Raw genomic sequence first — 22,485 nt, forward strand, 5'->3', positions numbered from 1 at the left:
TTAGTTGAGTTATGAAATTGGAAACCAGACTTCAAAAGGTTGAAAAGTAAGAAAGAGGAGGAGTAGGGGCAATAAGAATAGATGGCTTTTTCTAGTTCAGAAAAGAAAGGGAGAAGTGGTGAAGGATCTTAACTTGGGAGGATAATAGCGTCAAGTGAGTTTTTTTTAAGGGTAGGGGAGACAGGTGTATTTGTAAGTAACAGGGAATGAACTAGTAAATAGCGAGAAACTGAAGATGAAAGAGAGAGAGAGAGAGACAGACAGAGACAGAGAGAAGAGATGATCTTGATATGCATTCTCTCTGGAGATTCAGAAAGGGGTAGGACCAAGGGGACCATTAGAGGGATTGAGCTTCTCGGGGAGAAAGAATAAAGCAGAGAATAAGGGATGATGTCAAAAGGTTTTGAGATATAGAGCAGGGGAGAAAAAGGAGCTCAAAATAAATGACTTAAATTTTCTCCATAAAACATGAGAAGAAATCCTCTGCTGAAAGGTGATGTGAGAGGTCTGAGGAGAGAAGAAACGATTTAGAACAGCTGCAGTGGGGAGGGCGTAGAAAATCAGTTAGAGGGGAGTAAAAGGATTGCATTATTTCCATGAGGATTCAGTTGATATTAGAGAACATGAATTTGTAGTGGATCCAAGTCATCACAGTTGGGTGATGTCCTCCAGTAGAAGAGTAGTGGAGGGAGGAGATAGTGGGACAGTTGAGATTTAGCAAGTCACAAGTGTTATTGGGACAGAGATGCAAAGCTTTGGATACTAGAGGACAGTGCAACATTGCATTACTTAACTACAAGGTCAAGATTGAGAAGGAAAGAAAGTAAAGCAAGAAAAGAGGTGATGGCCTGGAAGAGCATCACAAGGGAGATGACAACCTCATGTAGTGGAAAAGGTCCTGGACCAGGAGCCAGGAGATGCAGGTCCTAGGTCAAACTTTTCAGGAGCTGAGTGCTCTTTAGCAAATCCTTTCCTCTCTCTGGGCCTCTGTTTCCTTACCTGTAAAATGAAGAAATTCCTTCCAGATGTAAGATTCCATAGATCTGTGATTTGACTTTGAGTTGAAAAAAACCTGATTTCAGACTCACATTGGCCTGTTCAGGTGATACATCTAGCCATGGAAATGAGGAAAAAGAATAGTAAGGTACATCTTGCAAATCTTGGTCATTAGGGTGAGTAGGCATGAGCTTACAGGTTAATGTCTTTCATTTTAAAATAAGTTTTAATTGAGATTTTTCTTTTTCTTATATCACCATAGAATCTCATGTATCCCTCCCCCCTCCTTCCCAGAGAGCCATCTCGTATGACAAATATTACTTTTTTTTGGAGAGGAAAAAATTCAGCACAAGTGACTGATATATTGAAAAAGCATGAAAACATATGCAATGTGTAACGCCTGCGGACCTCCCACTTTCTCAAAGGAGAGGTTTGAGGGTGTCTTCTCACATCTCTCCATTTGAGTCCCACTCATCCTTACAATTTTGTTACAATTACTTTTGATTTTTTTTTGGTGTGTCATTTTTCCATTTACATTATTATAGTTACTGTGTATTATTTTTTTTAGTTCTACTTATTTCACTATGCATCAGTTCATATAGATCTTTCCATGCTTCTCTTAATTCATCATACACATCATTTCCTACAGCACAGTAGTATTCCATTTTATTTATGTACCACAATTTGTTTAACCATTCCCTAAGTGATGAGCATCTACTTTGTTTCCAATTCTTTGCTATCACAAAAAGTGCTGCCATAAAATATTTTGGAGTATATGAGGACTTTTCCCTCATCAATGGTTCCCTTAGGAACCATTAGCCCAGTAATGAAGTCTGGTTCAAAGGGTGTGAACATTATAATCACTTTATTTTCAAACTTGGCAGTTCTTCTTTTGAGAACAGTTCATGCATATCCTATTGGCTATTGGTCATATATGTGTTCATGTTACATATATATATAGCTTATATATTTAGATACCAAACCATTATCAGAGCAATTTGATACAAATTTGATACAAAGATTCTTTTTCCATTTGACCACTTCCTTTGTCTGTACAGGAGTTTTTCAGTTTCAAGTTTCCTCTTCTGCTGGTATTATGTTTCTTTTTAAGGTGGAAACGTTCCCACTGGCTCTCTTCCCCTCCCTCCTGGTTCCCTCTTCTTATTTGATACTCTATTTCCTTTAGGGTTTTGTTTACTAGTTCCTTTTTCTCTCCTGCTTTCATCTGGTTATATATTTCTTCCCCTTCTTTTCCTCTTTATCAAGTAGATTCTCCCTTCCTTTTCCTCCTCTTTAGCTTGTCCTGCTCATTAGTTTTTAAAATTTCATTTTTGCACCCCTTTCCAAAAAGTATTTCTCTCACTCTATTTATTATCCATCATCTCTTTCTGTTTACTCTAGACATTCATTCTCTGACTCATGACCCCTGTAATTATCTGGTGTCTCTCTTTTCTCTGTATTCTTCATATAATCAAAATTTTCAAAGGATCCATTCCAGCCTCTTTCCTCTATGCAATTTCTATTACTTCTTCATAGGGTTCACCCCATGAATTCCTCTTTTCCATGGTTCCTCGCTTCTTGAACAATGCCAATTATTGCAAGTGTCAGAGAACACACAGCTCCATGTTAGGGCACCTGCCCCACCAAGTCTCTGATTATGTAGCTCTCCATTAATCTATATCCAGTTTCATTGACCCTTTTTTTTTTTAGAAATTTAGAATTTTGTCTGGAAAGCTCCTTCCTTTATCCCTCTTCTCCTGTTCCTCACTTCTCCTGGTGCTGATTGCCTCCAGGAGTTCCAGTTCCCCACCTCCCTGGACAAATAGACGTCTCAAGCACCAAGTACCACAGATCGTATCCTCTGTAAGGCCCTTCTCTCTCTACACCAACCATCTCCTTTCATTCATAGAAGCATTCATGAGTAGAACACCCTCCCTCCTCCAAAAAAAAGGACTCCTTCCTTTCCTCCCTTTTTCAATCTTTTCCCCTCCTCACCCACTCCCTGGTAAGCTCTTCTCTTTCTGAGACCATAAATGTCATCCCCCTTCATTGTCAGCCTTTGGTTTGACCCCAGTGCATTACTCACTCCTCTCGTCCTGTTCACATCCCTTTCATGTACCCTCTCATGTTGTAATGTAGTTCTTCCCAAAAAAAGCATTGTCACCAACTTCAGTCCCGGCCTGCCTCTTCACTGTTTCCTCTGCCAGATTTCCACCTTCACCACTGTCTCTGTGTACGTTTAGAAAGATGCCTCTTAATGGTTGCTCTGTTTAACTGTTTCTGTTGCTGTCCTTGCCTGCTGGGTTTATTCACTCTTCCTGAATTTTTGTTGTTTGGAGTGTTCAAGAGGCAAATAATCTCTTCAGTTCTGGTTTTCTTTCTAAAAATGTTTCAAACTCTTCTTTATTATTGAATGTCCATGTTTTGTCCTGTATGGTTAATCTAAGATTTGCAGGATTAGTCACACTGGGCTACATCCAGAGCTCCAGAAATACATTACTCAATTCCAATCTATTGTATTCTCTTTTGTTTCTTTGGTGAAGTTTGCCCTGACAGATTCAGTTTTTTCTTTATTTTTGCTGTGCAGGACATAAATTCTGCTCTTATAATTCTCACTTCTCTTTTAAACCACTCAGGAACAATGTGTTGTGCTTCCATGTTTTCCTAAAATTCCACAGTGTCCTTTTTCTCATCAAGTATTGGATAATTTTCTTTTATTTTGTAGTATTTATACATAGATATCTGAACTCACTAGATCTGGAGGCTACATTTCCTTCTATTGTTACTGTTTTTTTCCTATTGGTTTATCTGTTTATGTTCAAAGTCTTAAAGTTTTCTTCTTCCTAAAATCTTTAGTAATTTCAATCTTTTCCCGCCTTATTTTCCTTATCAATCGCTTCCTGACTCCTTCCCTTCTGATGGTGGTTTACCTGTGGACTGGATTCTCAAAGCATCTCAGCTTCCTCCTATACTGGGTGATTCCCAGTTCAACAGCCTAAGTCTCTGCCCCAAATGATTTTAGTGAGGACAGAACTAGCCCCAGCTGGATGCTTTGCTCTTTTCCTCAGCCTTTTAGAGTGTTATAAAGCCCTACCACATGCGTAGTAACTTATCCTGGTGACCTGTCTTACTCCCTCTGTTGCTCCTTTCTCTAGCCTGACGTCAGCTGTGTAGAGCCTGTTTTGCCCAGTATAACTCTAACCCTAATTCATAGCATTGTAGTACTGGTGTCTCTGGGTTGCAGCCCTCATCAAACTTTTGTTCCTGAAGGGCTGTGGCCAAGCTGGCTATTGAGGACTGAACAAACTTCTACAGCATGGAGCCTGAATCTCCCGGCACTGCAAAGAGAGAAAGAGGGCCTGAGTTGTAGGAGTGGGTTTTTATGTAAACCTACACCCTGTCCTTGGATTTGCTAGTGCAGCCTTGTTGTCAATATCATGGGAGGTGGGGGAAGGGTGCTAAGTGAGCTTAGGGTCAGTGAGCATCAGGTCTTGGGTTTGGTTTTTTTTTTTAACCTTCTTTTGGATCCTGGGTGTACTGGACCATGGAGACAGCTGAAGTTGCTTTATCTTTGGTGCATAATTACTGTTTTTGGTGATATTTGAGAGATCAAGAGATTGGAGAAAATTCCAGAAATCTAATTTATTTCATTTTAACTTAGCAAATATTTATTAAGCACCTAGGCACTGGGAATTTAATGAACTCAAGGATCTTAAACTCTATTGAGAGGGATATAGCATGTACACAGATAAGTATAATACAAGGTAATTTGAGGAGGAAGGGAGACTAGCCTCTTGGGGATTTCAAGGAAGGCTTGCTTGGTGGATGACTTGGCCCCCAAAATGAGCACTAAAGGAACTTAAAGATTCTAATAGGCATAGATGTGAAAGGAGAATATTCAAAGGATGGGGAATAACCTGAGTGAATAAAGTGTCACATAGAAATAAAAGTTTTGGGGCAGCTAGGAGGCACAGTGGATAGAGTGCCAGGCTGGAGTCAGGAAGAATCATTTTCCTGAGTTCAAATCTGGCCTCAGACACTGACTAGCTCTATGACCCTGGGTAAGTCACTTAACACTTTTTGCCTCAGTTTTCTCATATGTAAAATGAGCTGGAGAAGGCAATGGCAAACAGCTCTAGATTCTTTGCCAAGAAAACCCCAAATAGGGTCATGAAGAGTCAAATACAACTGAAAGGACTAAACAACAATGATGATGACAAAAAATGGAAATTCAAGTTCAGAGAATGGAAGAAGGCCAGTTTGACTGGACTGCATAGTCTACGGAGGGTAATAATGTGGAAAAGGCTGGAAGGGTTGGTTGAATACCAGATGGAAGATGGGGAGTAGCAGGAAGAAGTACAGCCCAGTTTCCCCTTTCATAATGCTTCCCACAGAGATCTCAAAAACACACTAAATCAAATCCTCATCAGGAAATTCAAGAAAAAGTCCCAATGAATCATTTTTCCAGTCCAAGTCAGTACAGAGAGGCAGCTAGAGAGGTCTGCAGACACAAAGGATGAAATGTGGCCAAAGGACTCCTAGCTGAGCATTCCAGTGCTCAGGGACTGAAAGTGGACCAGTGCTGGCCACTGAGGCAAGAAGTGCTGGAGCAGAAAGAAGTCCAAGGAGCTCTCTAAATTAATTTAGCATGTGGAAATGGGTGCTGATGACTTTATCACTCAATACCCAGTTCTGGGCTATAGATCCAAAGAGGATTAAGGCAGTATCTTGGGCCAAGAGTAGCCAAGAGGAATGTCCAGGGGCACTAGCCTGTGTTCTAAGCAAGGAACAAGACCACAAGCAAGCTACAGCTGTACAGCTTAGCCCCAGGGAGCTGAATGGAGACTCCCTTCAATCCTTTAGTCCAGTCTGAAACCTATACAGGTAATAACCTGAGACCAAAGGGAGTCTGCAGTTGTGTCACTCTGAAACTGCAGAGCTTCCCAGCTGGTAGATAGTGGCTGTGTCCAGCAATAGTCTACTGGATCTTTCAACTACAGGCAAGTCCACAGGCATGTTACTTGGACCCAAACCTGTGTCAGGAACTTGCAAACTTCAAAGTGAAGGACAGTGAACAGACTTCTCTGCCCAGATCACATCGTTTTTGGAACTCTGAAAATTTGCAGATCCCCCAGCCTGAGATGTCCTTGAGATCCTGGAATATACACTCAATACCCTAAGAAAGCAGCAGAAGGAGCTAAGAGAACAAAAGCTCAATTCAGACATTCTCCCCAGAAATGCACAGAGCCTGGCTTTAACATAAAGTTCAAAGTCAGAATGTACACTTGAATAATGAGAAAATAAAACAAAACAAAAGAACCTCACCATGAAGACTTATTATTGTACCAGGGAAGCTCAGACACAAACCCAGAAGATCACTCAAAAACAATTATAAGCAAAGCCCCAAAGGAAAGTAGAATTTGGAGCAAAAGTCCAAGCAGAATTTGTGGAAAAGATAAAGAGCTAAAAATTATTTTAGAAATCAAGTAGAGAAATATAAAAAGGTAAACATGAGCAAATAATTATAAGGGAATAAACAAGGATAAACTGGTTACCTTCTAATATGAGAAGATGATATGCGTGTATTTTTTAGATTCTATCATCATCAGTGGTCATAGAGGAAATCTAATTAGAGGGCCTAGGAGTGGTTCTGTTACACTTTGATGATCTTAACAGAAGGATAGGAAGGGAAGGGGAGAGAAATACACTAGGGGAAAGGAAGTGTAACAGCAACCACACTGGCATACCCAGGAGGGCTGCTGGTGCAGGTTCTTTTATCAGCTTTATGAAGGAAAGACAGCTGTTTCAGGGGTCAGCGATCTTCTTTAATCACGTAAAATACAAACAGAGGACATACAGAGAAGAGAAATAAAGACTGACAGAGCCCTACTGCCTAAATCAAAACAATACTGCTAGATATACTTCACATTCACCACTAGATCAAGAGAGCCTTTACCTCTGAACCATCTGGGAGCTCTGAACGTATGGTCACTTAGAGTCTTGACCAGGGAATCACAAGATCCTTCTTCTAAGTGAGCCTCCCAAGGCAAAAAGTTCACCTCTCAGAATATATACTCTCAGCTAATAGGCTCAGAGCTAGAACCCTCCTGACTCAGTGCCTAATTAGAAATTAACAAAAAAGTGTGTAAGCCTTTCTACAAGCAAGCAAACTTCCCTTAATGAGCTCCACATGAGACTTACTGATGGGTAGGGAAGATTTTATTCCCCATTGACCTTACAGGAAGGGAGAGAAAGGATAGAGCAAATTATCTCACATAATTGAAGTACAGAAGTAGAAGTCTATGCAACAAGGAGGAAGGGATGAGGGGGAGTGGTTGATACTGAACCTCACTCCCACTTGAATTAGTCAAAGAAGGGAAGACTATACACAAACAGTTGGGTACAGAAATACATTACAGTCAACAGAGAAACAGGAATGAAAGGGTTTAAGAGAAAGGGAGAATTAAGAGGGAGGATAAACTAAGGAAGGAATTAGTTATAAGCAAAACAAACTCTTAAAGAGGGGACAGGAAACAAAGAGAGGGATTTGCAAAAGAATAGGATTGAAGGAAATACACAATCAGAAATAATTGTGAGTATGAAAGGGACATACTGATAAAATGGAAGAAGGTAGCAGAAAGGATTAGAAACCAGAATTTGACAATATGTTATTTACAAGAAACACACTTGGGACAGAAAGATATACATGGAATTAATGAAAAGTGCTACAACAGAATCCTTGATGCTTCAGCTGAAGTAAAAAAGGCAGGAGTAGCAATCATAATCTCAAAGCAAGCAACAGCAAAATTAGATCTAATTAAAAGAGATAAGCAAGGTAATCATGTTTTGCTGAAAGGGCACATGGAAAATGATTTATTATTATTACTAAACATATATGCAAAAGGCATGTCATCTAAATTCTTAAAGGAAAATTTATATGTTTTAGGGAGAAATAGACAGTAAAACACTATTAGTGGGAGACCTCAATTTCTCTCTCTCTCAGACCTAGATAAATCTAATTAAAATAGTAAACAAAAAAGAAATGAATGACCTAACTAGAATTTTAGAAACGCTAGATATTATAAACCTTGGGAGAATATTGAATGGGAACAGAAAGGAGTATGCATATTTCTCAGCTGTGAATGGCATCTTCAAAAAATTGACCATGTACTAGGACATAAAAACCTCACAAATACAGAAAAGTAGAAATATTAAACACACCTTTCAAAACCATAATGCAACAAAATTAAAGTCAACAAAGGGCCTTTGAAGCAAAAATTTAAAACCCTAGAAAAAATCAATTAATTTAACTAAAAATAATGACAACAATGAAATAACACCAAAAAAATTGTTTTTGGGGGGGGATGTTACCAAAGTAGTACTTAGAGGAAAGCTTATATATCTAAACACTTTCATCAATAAAACAGAAATGCCAGCTCAAGAAATTGGGCATACACCTAAATAAAACTAGAAAAGTAACAAATTTAGCCCTCAAATTAAAAACAAAGATAGAAATACTGAAAATTAAAGAAGACATTAACAAAATTGAAAGCAAAACAACCCTATTGATTAATAAGTACAACTAGAATATGTTTCATTTTAAAAAATAGTAAAGCAGATATGTCCTTAACCAACTTTATTTAAAAGAAAAAAAGAAAGAAGAAAACAGAATTACCAGATTACAATCAATGAAGAAGAAATAAAATAAACTATTGGGAATTATTTCACCTAATTTTATGCCAATAAAACTAACAATCTAAATGAAATAGATGAATATTTATAAAAATATAAATTGCCTAAATTAACAGATCAAGAAATAGAACATTTAAATAACCCTATCACAGAAAAAGAAATTGAACAAATCATAAATAAATTCCCAAAGGAAACAAACAAGACCCCAGAACCAGATGGATTTTATAAGTGAATTCTTTTTCTTTTCTTTTTTTGGGGGGGTGAGGGGGAAGGTAGGGCAATTGGGGTTAAGTGACTTGCCCAAGGTCACACAGCTAGTAAGTGTGTCAAGTGTCTGAGGTCAGATTTGAGTTAAGGCCTCCTGACTTCAGGGCCCATGCTCTACTCACTGTGCCACCTAGCTGCCCCTATAAGTGAATTCTACCAAACATTTAATGAACAATTAATTCCAATACTACGTAAACTGAAAAAAAATAATAAAAGATGTGGTCCTGCCAAATTCCTTTCATGATACAAATATAGTCTTGATTCCTAAGCCAGAGAGAGTTGAAATGCAGACCAATATCCCTAATGAATATTGATGTGAAAATTTTAAATAAAATATTAGCAAGGAGACTACAGCAACATATCACAAAGATTATAATCTATAACCAGACTGGATTTTTGACAGAAATGGAGAAAATCTACAATCATAATTGACCACTTTAGCAACTGGAACAACAAAAACCATACGGCTATATCAGTAGATGCAGAAAAGATTTTTGACAAGATAATACCTGTTCCTGTTAAAACCACTAAAAAGCATAGGATAAATTGAGTTTTTACTAATATAAGTACTATCTATCTAAAACCAAGAACCAGCATTATTTTCAACGTAAAGATTTTTCAATAAGATTAAGAGTAATGAAAGTATCTTCATTAAGACTATTACTATTTAATGTAGTGCTAGAAATGTAAGCTAAAGCATTAGGATAAGAAAAATAGAGGGAATAAGCATAAAAAGAAAAAACAAAATATCACTTATTGCAGATGATTGAAGGTTTACTTAAAGAATCCTAGGGTCAACTAAAAACTAATTGAAATAATTAGTAACTTTGGCAGAGCTGCAGGATATAAAATAAGCCCACACAAAACATCAGCATTTCCAAATATTACTAACAAAATCCAGCAGCAGGAGAAAGAGAAATTCTATTTAAAATAGCTTGAGAAATATAAAATACTTGAAAGTCTACCTGCCAAGACACACAGGAACTATATGGATACAGTTATAAAACATTCTTTATACAAATAAAGACAGAGCTAATTGGCTGAGCCAATATAATAAAAATGACAATACTAATCCTAGTTAATTTATTTGTTCAGTGCCATAACAATCAAACTGCCAAAGTATTGCTTTGTAGAACTAGAAAAACAATAAAAAAATGCATTTGGAGGCACAAAAGGTCAAACATACCAAGGGAATTAATGAAAAAAAAAAGTGGGAAGGAAAGTGACTCGGCAGTACAAGATCTCAAGCTGTACTACAAAGCTGTAATCATCAAAATAATTTAGTACTGGGTGAGAAATACAGAAGTTAATCAATGGAACAGATTGGGTACAAAATATGTAGAAGTAAATGTGTATGTAGCCTAGTGTTTGATAAATCCAAAGATCCCAGTTATTGAGGCAAGAAATCGCTATTTGATAGTAATTATTAGGAACACTGAAAGCAATCTGGAAGAGACTAGTTACAGACCAACATCTTATACTGTACACTGAGACAAGCTCTAAATGGGTATACAATGTAGACAGAAAGTGTGACATCATAAACAACTTAGAGTAGCATGCAAGAAATTACATGTCATATCTATGGATAAGGGAAGAATTTCTGACCAAACAAGAGATAAAGGAGGTTCACAGAAGGTTAAACGTCAGCTTTGATTACATAAAATTAAAACGTTTATGCAGAAACAAAAAATGCAACTAAAATGAGAAGAGAATCAGGTAAATGGGGCAAAAATCCTTGTAGCAAACTTCTTTAATTAAAGTCTTATTTCCAAGATATATAGGGAACTGATTCAAATTTATAGAAATAAGAGCTATTCCCCAATTGATAAATCATCCAAAAATATAAATAGGCAATTTTCAGAAGATAAAATTCAAGATATCGGTATGCATATGGAAAAAAATGCTATAAATCACTGATAACTAGAGAAATGCACATTAAAACAATTCTAAGGTATCATCTCACACCCATCAGATGGACTAAGTTTACAAAAAAGGGAAATTACAAATGTTGGGAGAGCCATGTGAAAACAGGTACATTAATGCACTGCTGGTGAAACTGTGAACTTGTCCAGCCATTCTGTAAATCAATTTGGAACTATGTCCAAAAAGCTATTAAACTGTGAATATTTTTTGGCCCGTTGATGCTGCTATCAGGTCTATACCAAAAAGAGGTTTAAAAAAAGAGGAAAAGGACCCATATAGCAAGTGTTTTTATGGCAGCAAAGAATTGGAAACTAAGAAAGTACCCATCAGTTGGTGAATAGATAAACACATTATGGTGTTTGAATATAATGGAATACTCTTGTCCTATAGGAAATGATGAATGGGGTGGTTTCAGAAAAAGTTGGGAAGACTTGTATGAACTGATGCAAAATGAAAGTGAACAGACCCAGGAGAACAATTTATACAGTGACAATGATGTTGTTAAGACAAATAACTTTGAAAGACTTGGGCACTGGCGGAGCCAAGATGGCAGCTGGAAAGCAGGGACTTGCGTGAGCTCCCCGCCAGGTCCCTCCAAAAACCTTAAAAAATGGCTCTTAACAAATTGTAGAGCTGCAGAACCCACGAAATAACAGAGGGAAGCAGGGCTCCAGCCCAGGACAGCCTGGATGGTTGCTGGGAAGGGTCTATCACACGGATCTGGGAGCAAAGTGGAGCAGAGCCCAGCATGGGACTCGCAAGGACCAACCAGACCAGGAGCCAGGCGGAACAGGCCCTGGTGCCCTGAATCAGTGAGCTGTGGCAGTTACCAGACTTCTCAACCCACAAACACCAAAGACAACAGAGAAGATTAGTGGGAAAAAACTGCGGGGTTCGGCCACCACCCTGGGGGTGGTGGAGGTGGTGCAGCTACAGAAGTACAGCTGCAATTGCTTCCAGCCCCAGGCCCACCTGGTGAGAGGAATTAAGTGGCAGATCAGAGCTGGAAGGCAAAGCCTGCTTAAGATCTGAGTCATGGTCTGGGTTGTCCACTTTGGGGGAGGAGGAGCACTGGTGTGGCAGAGCTTGCTATGTAGAAATAGCTCTGAAAACAACAGCGCAGCCCCTCAAGCTTGGGACAAAGTACTGTCTACTCTACAAGCAGTCATACTCCAACAAAAAACTCAAGGGTCAAGTAAGTTGGTTGGCAACATGGCCAGGCAGCGAAAATGGACTCAGATTCAGACTCAGACTTTGGAATCTTTCTTTGGTGACAAAGAAGACCAAAACATACAGCCAGAAGAAGTCAACAAAGTCAAAGAGCCTACATCAAAAACCTCCAAAAAAAATATTAATTGGTCTCAGGCCATGGAAGAGCTCAAAAAGGATTTGGAAAAGCAAGTTAGAGAAGTAGAGGAAAAATTGGGAAGAGAAATGAGTGATGCAAGAAAACCATGAAAAAACAAGTCAATGACTTGCTAAAGGTGACCCAAAAAAATACTGAAGAAAATAACACCTTAAAAAATAGACTAACTCAAATGGCAAAAGAGCTCCAAAAAGCCAATGAGGAGAAGAATGCCTTGAAAGGCAGAATTAGCCAAATGGAAAAGGAGGTCCAAAAGACCACTGAAGAAAATACTACTTTAAAAATGAGATTGGAGCAAGTGGAAGATAGTGACTTGATGAGAAATCAAGATATTATAAAACAGAACCAAAGAAATGAAAAAATGGAAGACAATGTGAAATATCTCATTGGAAAAACCACTGACCTGGAAAATAGATCCAGGAGAGATGATTTAAAAATTATTGGACTACCTGAAAGCCATGATCAAAAAAAAAGAGCCTAGATATCATCTTTCAAGGAAAACTGCCCTGATATTCTAGAAGCAGAGGGTAAAATAAAAATTGAAAGAATCCACATGTTGCCTCTTGAAAAAGATCCCAAAAAGAAAACTCCTAGGAATATTGTTGCCAAATTTCAGAGCTCCCAGATCAAGGAGAAAATACTGCAAGCAGCCAGAAAGAAACAATTTAAGTATTATGGAAACACAATCAGGATAACACAAGATCTAGCAGCTTCTACATTAAGGGATCAAAGGACTTGGAATATGATATTCTGGAGGTCAGTGGAGCTAGGATTAAAGCCAAGAATCACCTACCCAGCAAAACTGAGTATCATGCTCCAAAGCAAAATATGGATTTTCAATAAAATAGAGGACTTTCAAGCTTTCTCAGTGAAGAGACCAGAGCTGAATAGAAAATTTGACATTCAAACACAAGAATCAAGAGAAGCATGAAAAGGTAAACAAGAAAGAGAAATCATAAGGGACTTACTAAAGTTGAACTCTTTTGTTTACATTCCTGCATGGAAAGATGATGTGTATAGTTCATGAGACCTCAGTACTAGTGTAGCTGAAGGGAATATACATACATACATACATACATACATACATATATATATACACATATATATATATATACACACACACATATATGTATAGACAGAGGGCACAGGGTGAGTTGAATATGAAGGGAAGATATCTAAAAAAAATCAAATTAAGGGATGAGAGAGGAATATATTGAGGGAGGGAGAAAGGGAGAGATAGAATGGGGTAAATTATCTCGCATAAAAGTGGCAAGAAAAAGCAGTTCTGTTTGGAGGGAAGAGAGGGCAAGTGAGGGGGAATGAGTGAATCTTGCTTTCATCAGATTTGACCTGAGGAGGGAATAACATACACACTCAATTGGGTTTCTTACCCCACAGGAAAGAAGGAGGAAGGAGTTAAAAAAGGGGGGATGATAGACGGGGGGAGGAGGTAATCAAAAGTAAACACTTTTGAAAAGGGATACGGTCAAGGGAGAAAATTGGATAAAAGGGGATAGGTTAGGAAGGAGCAAAATATAGTTGGTCTTTCACAACATGAGTATCGTGGAAGGGTTTTACATAATGATACACATGTGGCCTATGTTGAATTGCTTGCCTTCTTAGGGAGGGTGGGTGGGGAGGGAAGAGGAAAGAGAATTTGGAACTCCAAGTTTTAAAAGCAGATGTTCAAAAAAAAAGTTTTGGTATGCAACTAGGAAATAAGATATACAGGCAATGGGGCATAAAAATCTATCTTGCCCTACAGGAAAGTAAGGAAAAGGGGGATGGGAGGGGAGTGGGGTGACAGAAGGGAGGGTTTACTGGGGAATGGCACAATCAGAATATATGCCATCTTGGAGTGGGGGGGGGAGGGTAGAAATGTGGAGAAAATTTGTAGTTCAAACTCTTGCAAAAATTAATGCTGAAAACTAAAAATATTAAATAAAAACTGGAAAAAAATAAATTCCAAAAAAAATTAAAAAGGCAAAAAAAGACTTAGGTACTCTAATCAACACAATGACTAACCACAATTCCTTGATGAAACTTGCTACCTACCTCCAGATAGAGAGGTGATGGATTCAAAGTGTAGATTGAGACAGACTTTTTTGGAGATGGCTAATGTGCGAATTTGTTTTGATTTACTATACAAGTACATAACAGGTTTTGATTTTCTTGCTTTCCCAACTGAGAGTGGGCAGGTAGATGGGAGGTGAAGGAGACAATGAGGACTTAAAAGTAAAACTGAATTAAAAAAAAACAAAGAAAGGTTGGCACCAGATTGTGGAGGACCTTGAATATTTAACTACTGAGTTTGTATTTTCTCCTACAGTCATTAGGGAGCCAATGAAAGTTTTTGAGTATGAGGGTAAAATGGTCAGACCTGTCCCTTAGGAAGATTATTTTCCATGCTGTGTGATAGGTAAACTGGAGAGAGACAGAGAACTCTATTATCAAAGAACTCTATTATGAGGATGCCTGGAAGCCTTGGCTCTCTGTTGGCCAGACACTACCCTAGAGTTACTTCCAGAAGTCTATATGAGTGAAGTAGTCCCTGCCTTCCAGATACTTTAGCAGATCAGCTAGTATTTTATCTCTTTCTATTTCAACTCTTAAATATTTATAGTGTACCTGTAATCCCCTGGCTAGGGAATAATGGAAATTCAACTCTCTGCTAATTGGAATGTCAGTTAGGGCCCTACTCTGTCCTTGGAGATGATTTTTGGCTGCAGCAAGTTTCTGTGTTACCTTTGTTGTTATGGAAACTTGTTTTCTTAAAACCTCTACATGGTTACATCCTTACTTCTTCCATTTGTTTCCCAAAACTACATAACTGAAATTCAAATGCCTATATTAGGGTCAACTAGGTAGTGCAGCAGAGAGAGTGCCAGGCCTGGGTTCAAAAGTTCAAATTTGGCTTCAGACATTTACCAGCTGTGTGATGCTAGGCAAGTTACTTAACCTTCTGTTTGCCTCAGTTTCCTCATCTGTAACTTGGGGGTAATAATAGCACCTACCTTACAGTGGTGAAGACAGTGGTGAACTATGGAGTCTTACCTAAGTGTACTTGATGTGTATCATTAAGCTCACATGGCTTGGGCAGTCCACTCTTGTATGAGGAGAAGGACAGGAGTAGGAAAGACCTTTCTTGTCAATTAGACAGGCACTGCACATTTATTAAGCTCTTACTGGGTATCAGACACTGTGCTAAGTATGGTGGGGAGGGTACAAAGAAAGGCAAAAAACACCAGCCCTGCCCCTGAAAAGCTCATATTCAAGATGGGAAGACAACACGCAAAAATTATACACATAAGATACCTATGGTACAAATAAAAGGTCATCCCAGAGAGAAGACACTTAGCAACGCATGTAAGTAAAATAGGGGGAGAGTGTTGGGGAGAAGAGGACCAGGGAAGTCTTCCTGCCAAAAGCAGGTGGAATATTGTTGGAAAACCACAGATATACTAGACGTGGCTGTTTTTATTTTTCCAGGAATCAACTCAATTACGTCACAGAAGAACTTAAAAATCCCTACAGGTAAGTGTCTCTGGGCCCAGACAGAGTAACAAAAGACCACATGTAGTGGCAGGGGTCATCAAAGCTACTCCCTTGTGGCCCCTCTCCTGTCCCTTTGTACCTCTTTGGAGATTAATTGGATGCTGGTTCCTTCGGGAGATAGACATCTCGTTAGCTAGCACTTTTGGAGCTTTTGGTGGGGGGCAGGGTAGAGGTGGGCTATAGGATAAAAGGGTCTGGGCTGGCTGTGGTAGATGGAGCTTTGTCAAAACAAGAAACTTTATTTTCTATACAGCCATACCATCTTAGCAAAACCTTTCACCTTCAATTTGGGTCAAATGGGTAGGAAAGCTAGATGACACAGTGGCTAAAGCCCTGGACTTGGAATCAGGAAGACATGAGTTCAAAGCCAACCTCAGCTGTGTTCTAGCTGCCTGACTATGGACAAGTCACTTTGCCTCTATTTGCCTCAGTTTCCTCAACTGTAAAATGGGGATAATAAAAGCACCTACCTCCCAGAGTCGTTGTAAGGATAAAGTAAGATAGTAATTATAAAGCACTATATGAATGCTAGCTGTTATTATATAAATGCTAATGTGCCCGTACCCCTTTCTCAACCCTTGCTCATGGCTCTTGTGACTTGGAAATGCATGCTCACTGACCTCCCTGCTAACGAAAGTGTAACAAATCCACTGTCTTGAGAAATGCTGGAGCAGTCCTTTGACAAATAATACACCACTGATTTGACAAAGGAGCTGAAACAATGCAGGCCGTAATATCCCAGCTGCTTCAAAGAAAAAAAATGTTTCTGCGTCTCTGGACCCCAGATTTTTAGTAGGTCATTTAACATTGGGTGTACATGTGCGTGCGCACATGCGCGCGGCGCGCACACACACACACACACACACACACACACACACACAGAGCAGGGTTATGCTTTTGAAGGTCTGTGAGTTGACCTTGTACCTAAAATACAAGAATCCATTGAAAAACTGATTTTTTCAATTACTTTTTGTAATTTTAGTTATAACATTACTGAGTTAAATTTTGAGTTTCTGTGTATTGATTTTTGTCCATTAGCCAAGTAACATTAAGGAAGATTTATGCCACATATTTTGAGAAATACCAAAAGCTTTGAATGATACTATGTTCTCGTGTTTTTGCAAACTTAGAAACTTGCCCTTGGCTATCATTATCGGCATCCCCCTGGTAACTGTGTGCTACATTCTGATGAATGTTTCATACTTCACTGTCATGACTTCTACAGAACTCTTACAGTCCCAAGCCGTGGCTGTGGTAAGTCATCCAGAATTTTTACAAGATACTATATTGTTTATTATCATTATTATTAATGGAGTTATTGTTAGTGATTGGAGGCACAATGACCCTGAGTTCTTGAATGCTATACCGTCTAATTACCTTGTGCTCCCATAACTTCTGACATCTCTTTTCCTTCTCTTTGCTTTGGATCAGATTCAACTGCCTAGTTATCATAAGTACCTAAACAGAATTTGGTGACCCCAACTAAAAATTTGCCCTCAACATTTTTGTTGGGGTGGCCTTCTCACTTACAATCAAAGATGAACAGCTGATGCAATCAGGTGATACACTAGGGGCAAACATTGGCTTTGGGGTCAAAGAATTGTAATGGAATCCTGGATTTGTCCCTACCTGTGTGACCCTGGGCAAATCACTGGGCCTCAGTCGCCTCATCTGTCAAATCAGGAAATTGAACCTGACCTAGTTGCAGATGTCTTTCAGATCTGAATCTGTGATCCTATGATCAGAAATACGTGCCTCCTTTGAGAATGAGACAAACCCTAACACCGGGATAGTGGGAAAACAAATCCTCTTGAAGCATTAAAGATGCTCAGATCCTTCTTCACAGGAGATGGAGGCATTAAAGATCGTTTCCCCTCCAACAAGCATAGCCATCATTTCTTACAACCCCCCCATCCTACCCCCACACCCCCAATGTCCCTATTGCAGAGCTGCTGTGGAATCAGAACATCAGGAATAACCATCCCACCCATTGGTTGTGGCTTAGTGTAGGGAGAGGAAGTCTAAATCAGTGGTGTCAAACTCATATAGAAACAAGGGTCTCTAAGCAGCTGTATCTAAGGATTCCTCAAGATCACATTTTGACTTAGAAAACCTCATATTAACATTATCTATGTTTTATTATATTTTTTACTTATTTTGTTAATTATTTCTCAATTAAATTTTATTAATCTTATTCTGGACACAAAAGAATTGTGGGCTACATGTTGCCCTTAAGTCTTGTGTTTAACACCTCTGGTCTAAATTATCAATCAGAACAGGAGTTCTTAAACTGTGGTCCATGGATTTGTTTCTGTTAAATATTTTGATAACTATGTTTCAATATAATTCTATTCCTTTGTAATCTCATGTGTTTAATTTTTACATCTAAAAGCATTATTCAGAGAAGAACTTCAGAGGCTTAACCAGGGCACTGAAGGGTCCATGACACAAAAAGGTTAAGAACTCTTGAATTAGAAGGAAAAGGGTTCTTTGACCATTAAAAGTATAAAGAAAACACACACAATAAATACAGAACTGGATTTAATTTCAGACCACCAAGATCTGAAATAAACCCGTCAGCCCAAGTTTGTCTCCTTGTCCAAATAAATTTTAACTGTCTCTGGAGCAAATTCTTTTCTTCTCCTAGACTTTCGGTGACCGGGTTCTCTATCCAGCTTCCTGGATTGTTCCACTCTTTGTAGCATTTTCAACGATTGGAGCTGCTAATGGCACCTGTTTCACTGCTGCAAGGTAAAGTTTCAGGACAACTAGTTGTATAAAGCATGAGCAGAACAAATTAGCTTTGTGATTAAATATTCCTCAAAGGGGAAAATTCAAGTCATTTCCACAAATATTTATTAATCACCTATTCCATGCAAAGAATTGCGTTAAGGATTAAAAATGAACTACTAAAGTCCCTGACCTCAAGGGGCTAATAATCTAATAAAGGAGATAAGACTTGAATGCAAACATGATGAAAATTATAATATGCTAAGGACATAGGAGAGATTAAAAAGGATTCTGAGAAGGTTTTAGTGGTGGTAGTGGGAACGAGAAGAGAGAAATTCCCGTCCAGGTAGAGAGGATCAGAAAGGCTTCATGGAGGAAGTGGTATGTGAACTGGACCCTGAAGACAAGGAAGGCTTTCAGTAGGTGGAGATTGGGTAGATGTGGGGCTAGACATAGGTGGATAACATTAGGAACTATGTGGAGAGGACAGGATGAGATCAATTTAAGTAGTCCAATTTAAACAAAACATAAGAATATGTGAACAAATGTAATGTCAGATGAGGGTAGAAAAGTTAGATTTGAACCAAATTGTGGAAAACCTTAAATGCTGCAAAAAAGAGTTTGAATTTTTATTTAGAATAGAATGAAGAACTATTTAAAGGTTTTGAAGAGGAGAGTTCTTACCTGTGGATCCAAGAAGCTGCAGCATGTGCAGTGGCCAGACGCCAGTAAAACTCTCTTGGCGGACAGGCTAAACCAGGTTGAGGGAAATTGACAGGCCTCAGACCAGTTGGTGAGTTAGGGAAATGTCTACCCTGAGCACTTCCCCTGGCTGAACGGGTGGATGAGAATAATTTGTTCCAGCGGCCATGAAGGCTGTTAAAGCAGGCACTGTTAAGCACTTAGAACTTGTTCAGACATTGAAGACACCAAGGGTATCCATGGCACCCTGGGCCCCTGCCCATTGTCCTGACTTTTGACTTGCTGCTGGACTCCAGTGACTCTGGAAGAGAGTGCAGCTGACGACTTAGTGCAACTCTGCCTCACTCAAATACAATTTCCTTGCAAGTCAAGATATCACCCTCGATGTCATTGGTCCTCTTCAAAAAAGGTCAAACAACAAACAACAGCATGATCAGAACTGAACGTTGGGAACATTACTCTGCTAGCATATGAAGCACAAAGTCAAGAAGAGATATTAAAGGCAGGGGGATCATGTAGGACATGGTCATAAATCCAATTCTACTTTTCATATGTAGAGGGCCACAAAATAATCAGTAAGAAATGTTTTTTAGAAGGTAACTATTTTCACTTCAAGGAATTTCTACCTAAGAGCTTGACATAAAGTACCAAATGAGACCACAGAATATCCGCGAACTTTTGAATTCCCCAAGCTCCACACTCTTCCCCCCTAGAGTAATTTGCTCATCTTGGTAGTTTTATGATTATCAGAAAAGAGGAATCAGACTATGCAGGCCACATTTTCTTCCAAGGGCCATGGTGCATCTAATATCACATTTACAAAACAAAGTTCACTTTTCCAATATTTTCCAGTATTCATCTCCCATACCGTCATGAAATTGAGATCTAAACCCATCCACCACTAAATTCAACAATATTCTATTTCATTAATGAAGCTACATTATATGTGTACAAGCTCTGTAAATATGAAAACATTTTCCAAGGGCCAGTGCAGTTCTTTCCTGAGCAACCCAAGTTATATTTTTATTTTGTCAGATTGGTTTATGTGGCAGGACGGGAAGGTCACATGTTAAAGATGCTTTCTTACATCAGTGTTAAGCGCCTAACTCCAGCACCTGCTATTGTCTTTTATGTAAGTACAAATTCTTCAAGTAAACCCTTCAGACACAAAAATGTTTATTGTTAATCACAATGGTTTCCAAATAAACCGCATTCTTTCCTTTATTCCTAGGAGAAGTTGTCTGCGTATACTAAAAATGTTCAATGATTTACCAAGTTTCTTCTGCCTTATTGAATATCCCTGCCATAGTTTATCAATGTCAATTAAGCCATTCAACATGTTTACCCAAGTCTCCTGACCCCATATTATAGATAGTTGAGTTTTTTTTTCAATTCTAGGTCACAAGTTATAGATTCTATATAAGCAAAAAAAATAGAAGGAAGGAATGTGATCTCAGCCAAATGCTGTTGATTTAATCAATATAAAGCTCTCTCTTCCTCAAGGCCAAATGAATTTGAGTAAGAAGTCAAGTGGAGTTAAATGTAATAGTTGGTGGGGTATTTCAGGTTGGTTTTTTTTCTCTATCATGGAAACACCAAATCCTTATAGATAGGTCAAATTGTTTCCACTTAGCTTGAAGGAAGCCAGTAATAGGCATTCATGTTTGCCTTTGCAACTTGCAAGGTATAAGACTTCCCGTCCTTTCATGAGCACCTCTTTGAATCTGTGTCATCATAGAAGGAATTATTTCTTCAGGGACATCAGGGACAGTGTTTGTGTTCTAGTGACCTCAAAATTCATTCTGTTCATTATTTAGGGTATCATTACTATCCTGTACATCATACCTGGAGATATAAATACATTAATTAACTACTTCAGTTTTGCTTCATGGTTCTTTTATGGACTGACTATAATTGGACTGATTGTGATGAGGTTTACAAAGAAAGACCAGAAAAGACCTATCAAGGTGGGTACTGTTTAAAAAGAAAAAAAGGCTTCCCCTTCCTTCAAGGTTTAGCTTTCCTTTCTTTCCTGATTGATTTTTTATTCTGTTTTGTATGTATTTTACATTTATTTATGGGTACGTGTACAGTGTAGGGAGAGAGCAGAATAGAAGGTCCTTGATGGCTTTGTATCTCTAGTGTCTGGTGCTTGTTAGGGGCTTATCAAGTGCTTGTTGGTTGATTGGTTCAATACCATAGGCCCCCAAACTGTCATTTTTACCTTTTACTAACCGATTTCTTTATTTACTTATCTGATTAGACATCACAAATACCTCTGACATAGCTTTTCATGGCATAAGATTTCTCTGGCAAATGGGTTAGCTGATTCATGTATATACACTTTTAATAAAATATTACCGAGCTTGAAGCATGCATGGAGCGTATTTCCAGTTTATGCGGTGTACGAAATGTTAGCAATCTTTGATAAGCATCCTGCTAGGGCATGGCATTTCAGTGACATATAAGTGATTGCCTCCCAGAGGCCTCAGGAAAATTAAATAGTAGCATATCCCTACCCCTATCAAGCGTCCAGGGTTCTCTTGTTGTGTTCAAAATCTTCAAGTGGCAGGGCCCCTCTTCCGGTTAAACCTAGGTACTAACAAATCTTAGCTAACTGTTCAGCATCTGAAACAGAGACAAGAATATATAGTGTAAACGGCACTGGAATTAGAGTTACAGAGTGTGGGTTTAAATCCCACTTCACATACTTGCTAGCTATTTGACCAGAAGCGAATTGCAGCCCTTAAAGCCTATTTCGTCCTTAGTAAAATGGGGATGATACATATACTAAGTACCTGACAAAGTTGTTATTAGGAAAGTGCTATAGAAGTTGGAATTATTTTTGAAAGACTTAAGAACTCTGATCAATGCCGTAACCAACTATGATTCCAGAGGACTAGTTAGGAAGCATGTACCCACCTCCTGACAGAGAAGTGATGGACTCAGGGTACAGGTTGAGGCAGATAGTTTTTGGACATGGTCAACGTGTGAATTCATTTTGCTTGACAGTATATAGTTATTAGGAGAGTTTTGTTCTTTTTTTTTTTTCCTCCAGTGGTGAATAGGGATGTGGGAGGGAGAAAAATCCATTTTTGTTAACTAAAAAAAAACTTAATTAAAAATAACAAAAATGAAAGTGATTAAAAACTGCTGATAAGAGATCTAGAGTTTTATTTTAGAGAGCTACTATGTCAGCCTAGAACAAAACCTTAACCATCAGAAACGAAACCAGGTCAGAGTAGAGTTTGGGT

At 38.6% G+C, this 22,485-nt stretch overlaps 1 protein-coding gene across 1 annotated transcript in view; it reads left to right on the forward strand.

Annotated features, from left to right (window-relative positions):
• Nucleotides 1-22,485, forward strand: part of SLC7A9 (solute carrier family 7 member 9) — a 49,378-nt gene that overhangs the window by 13,759 nt on the left and 13,134 nt on the right. Inside the window, exons 7-11 of the mRNA XM_036752012.1 lie at nt 15,734-15,778; nt 16,930-17,053; nt 18,447-18,550; nt 20,267-20,363; nt 21,049-21,198. Of these exons, the coding sequence (XP_036607907.1) occupies nt 15,734-15,778; nt 16,930-17,053; nt 18,447-18,550; nt 20,267-20,363; nt 21,049-21,198 (520 nt within the window). The remainder of the gene's footprint in view (nt 1-15,733; nt 15,779-16,929; nt 17,054-18,446; nt 18,551-20,266; nt 20,364-21,048; nt 21,199-22,485) is intronic.

This window comes from Trichosurus vulpecula, chromosome 3, assembly GCF_011100635.1.
Source record: "Trichosurus vulpecula isolate mTriVul1 chromosome 3, mTriVul1.pri, whole genome shotgun sequence".
NCBI classification, from domain to species: domain Eukaryota; kingdom Metazoa; phylum Chordata; class Mammalia; order Diprotodontia; family Phalangeridae; genus Trichosurus; species Trichosurus vulpecula.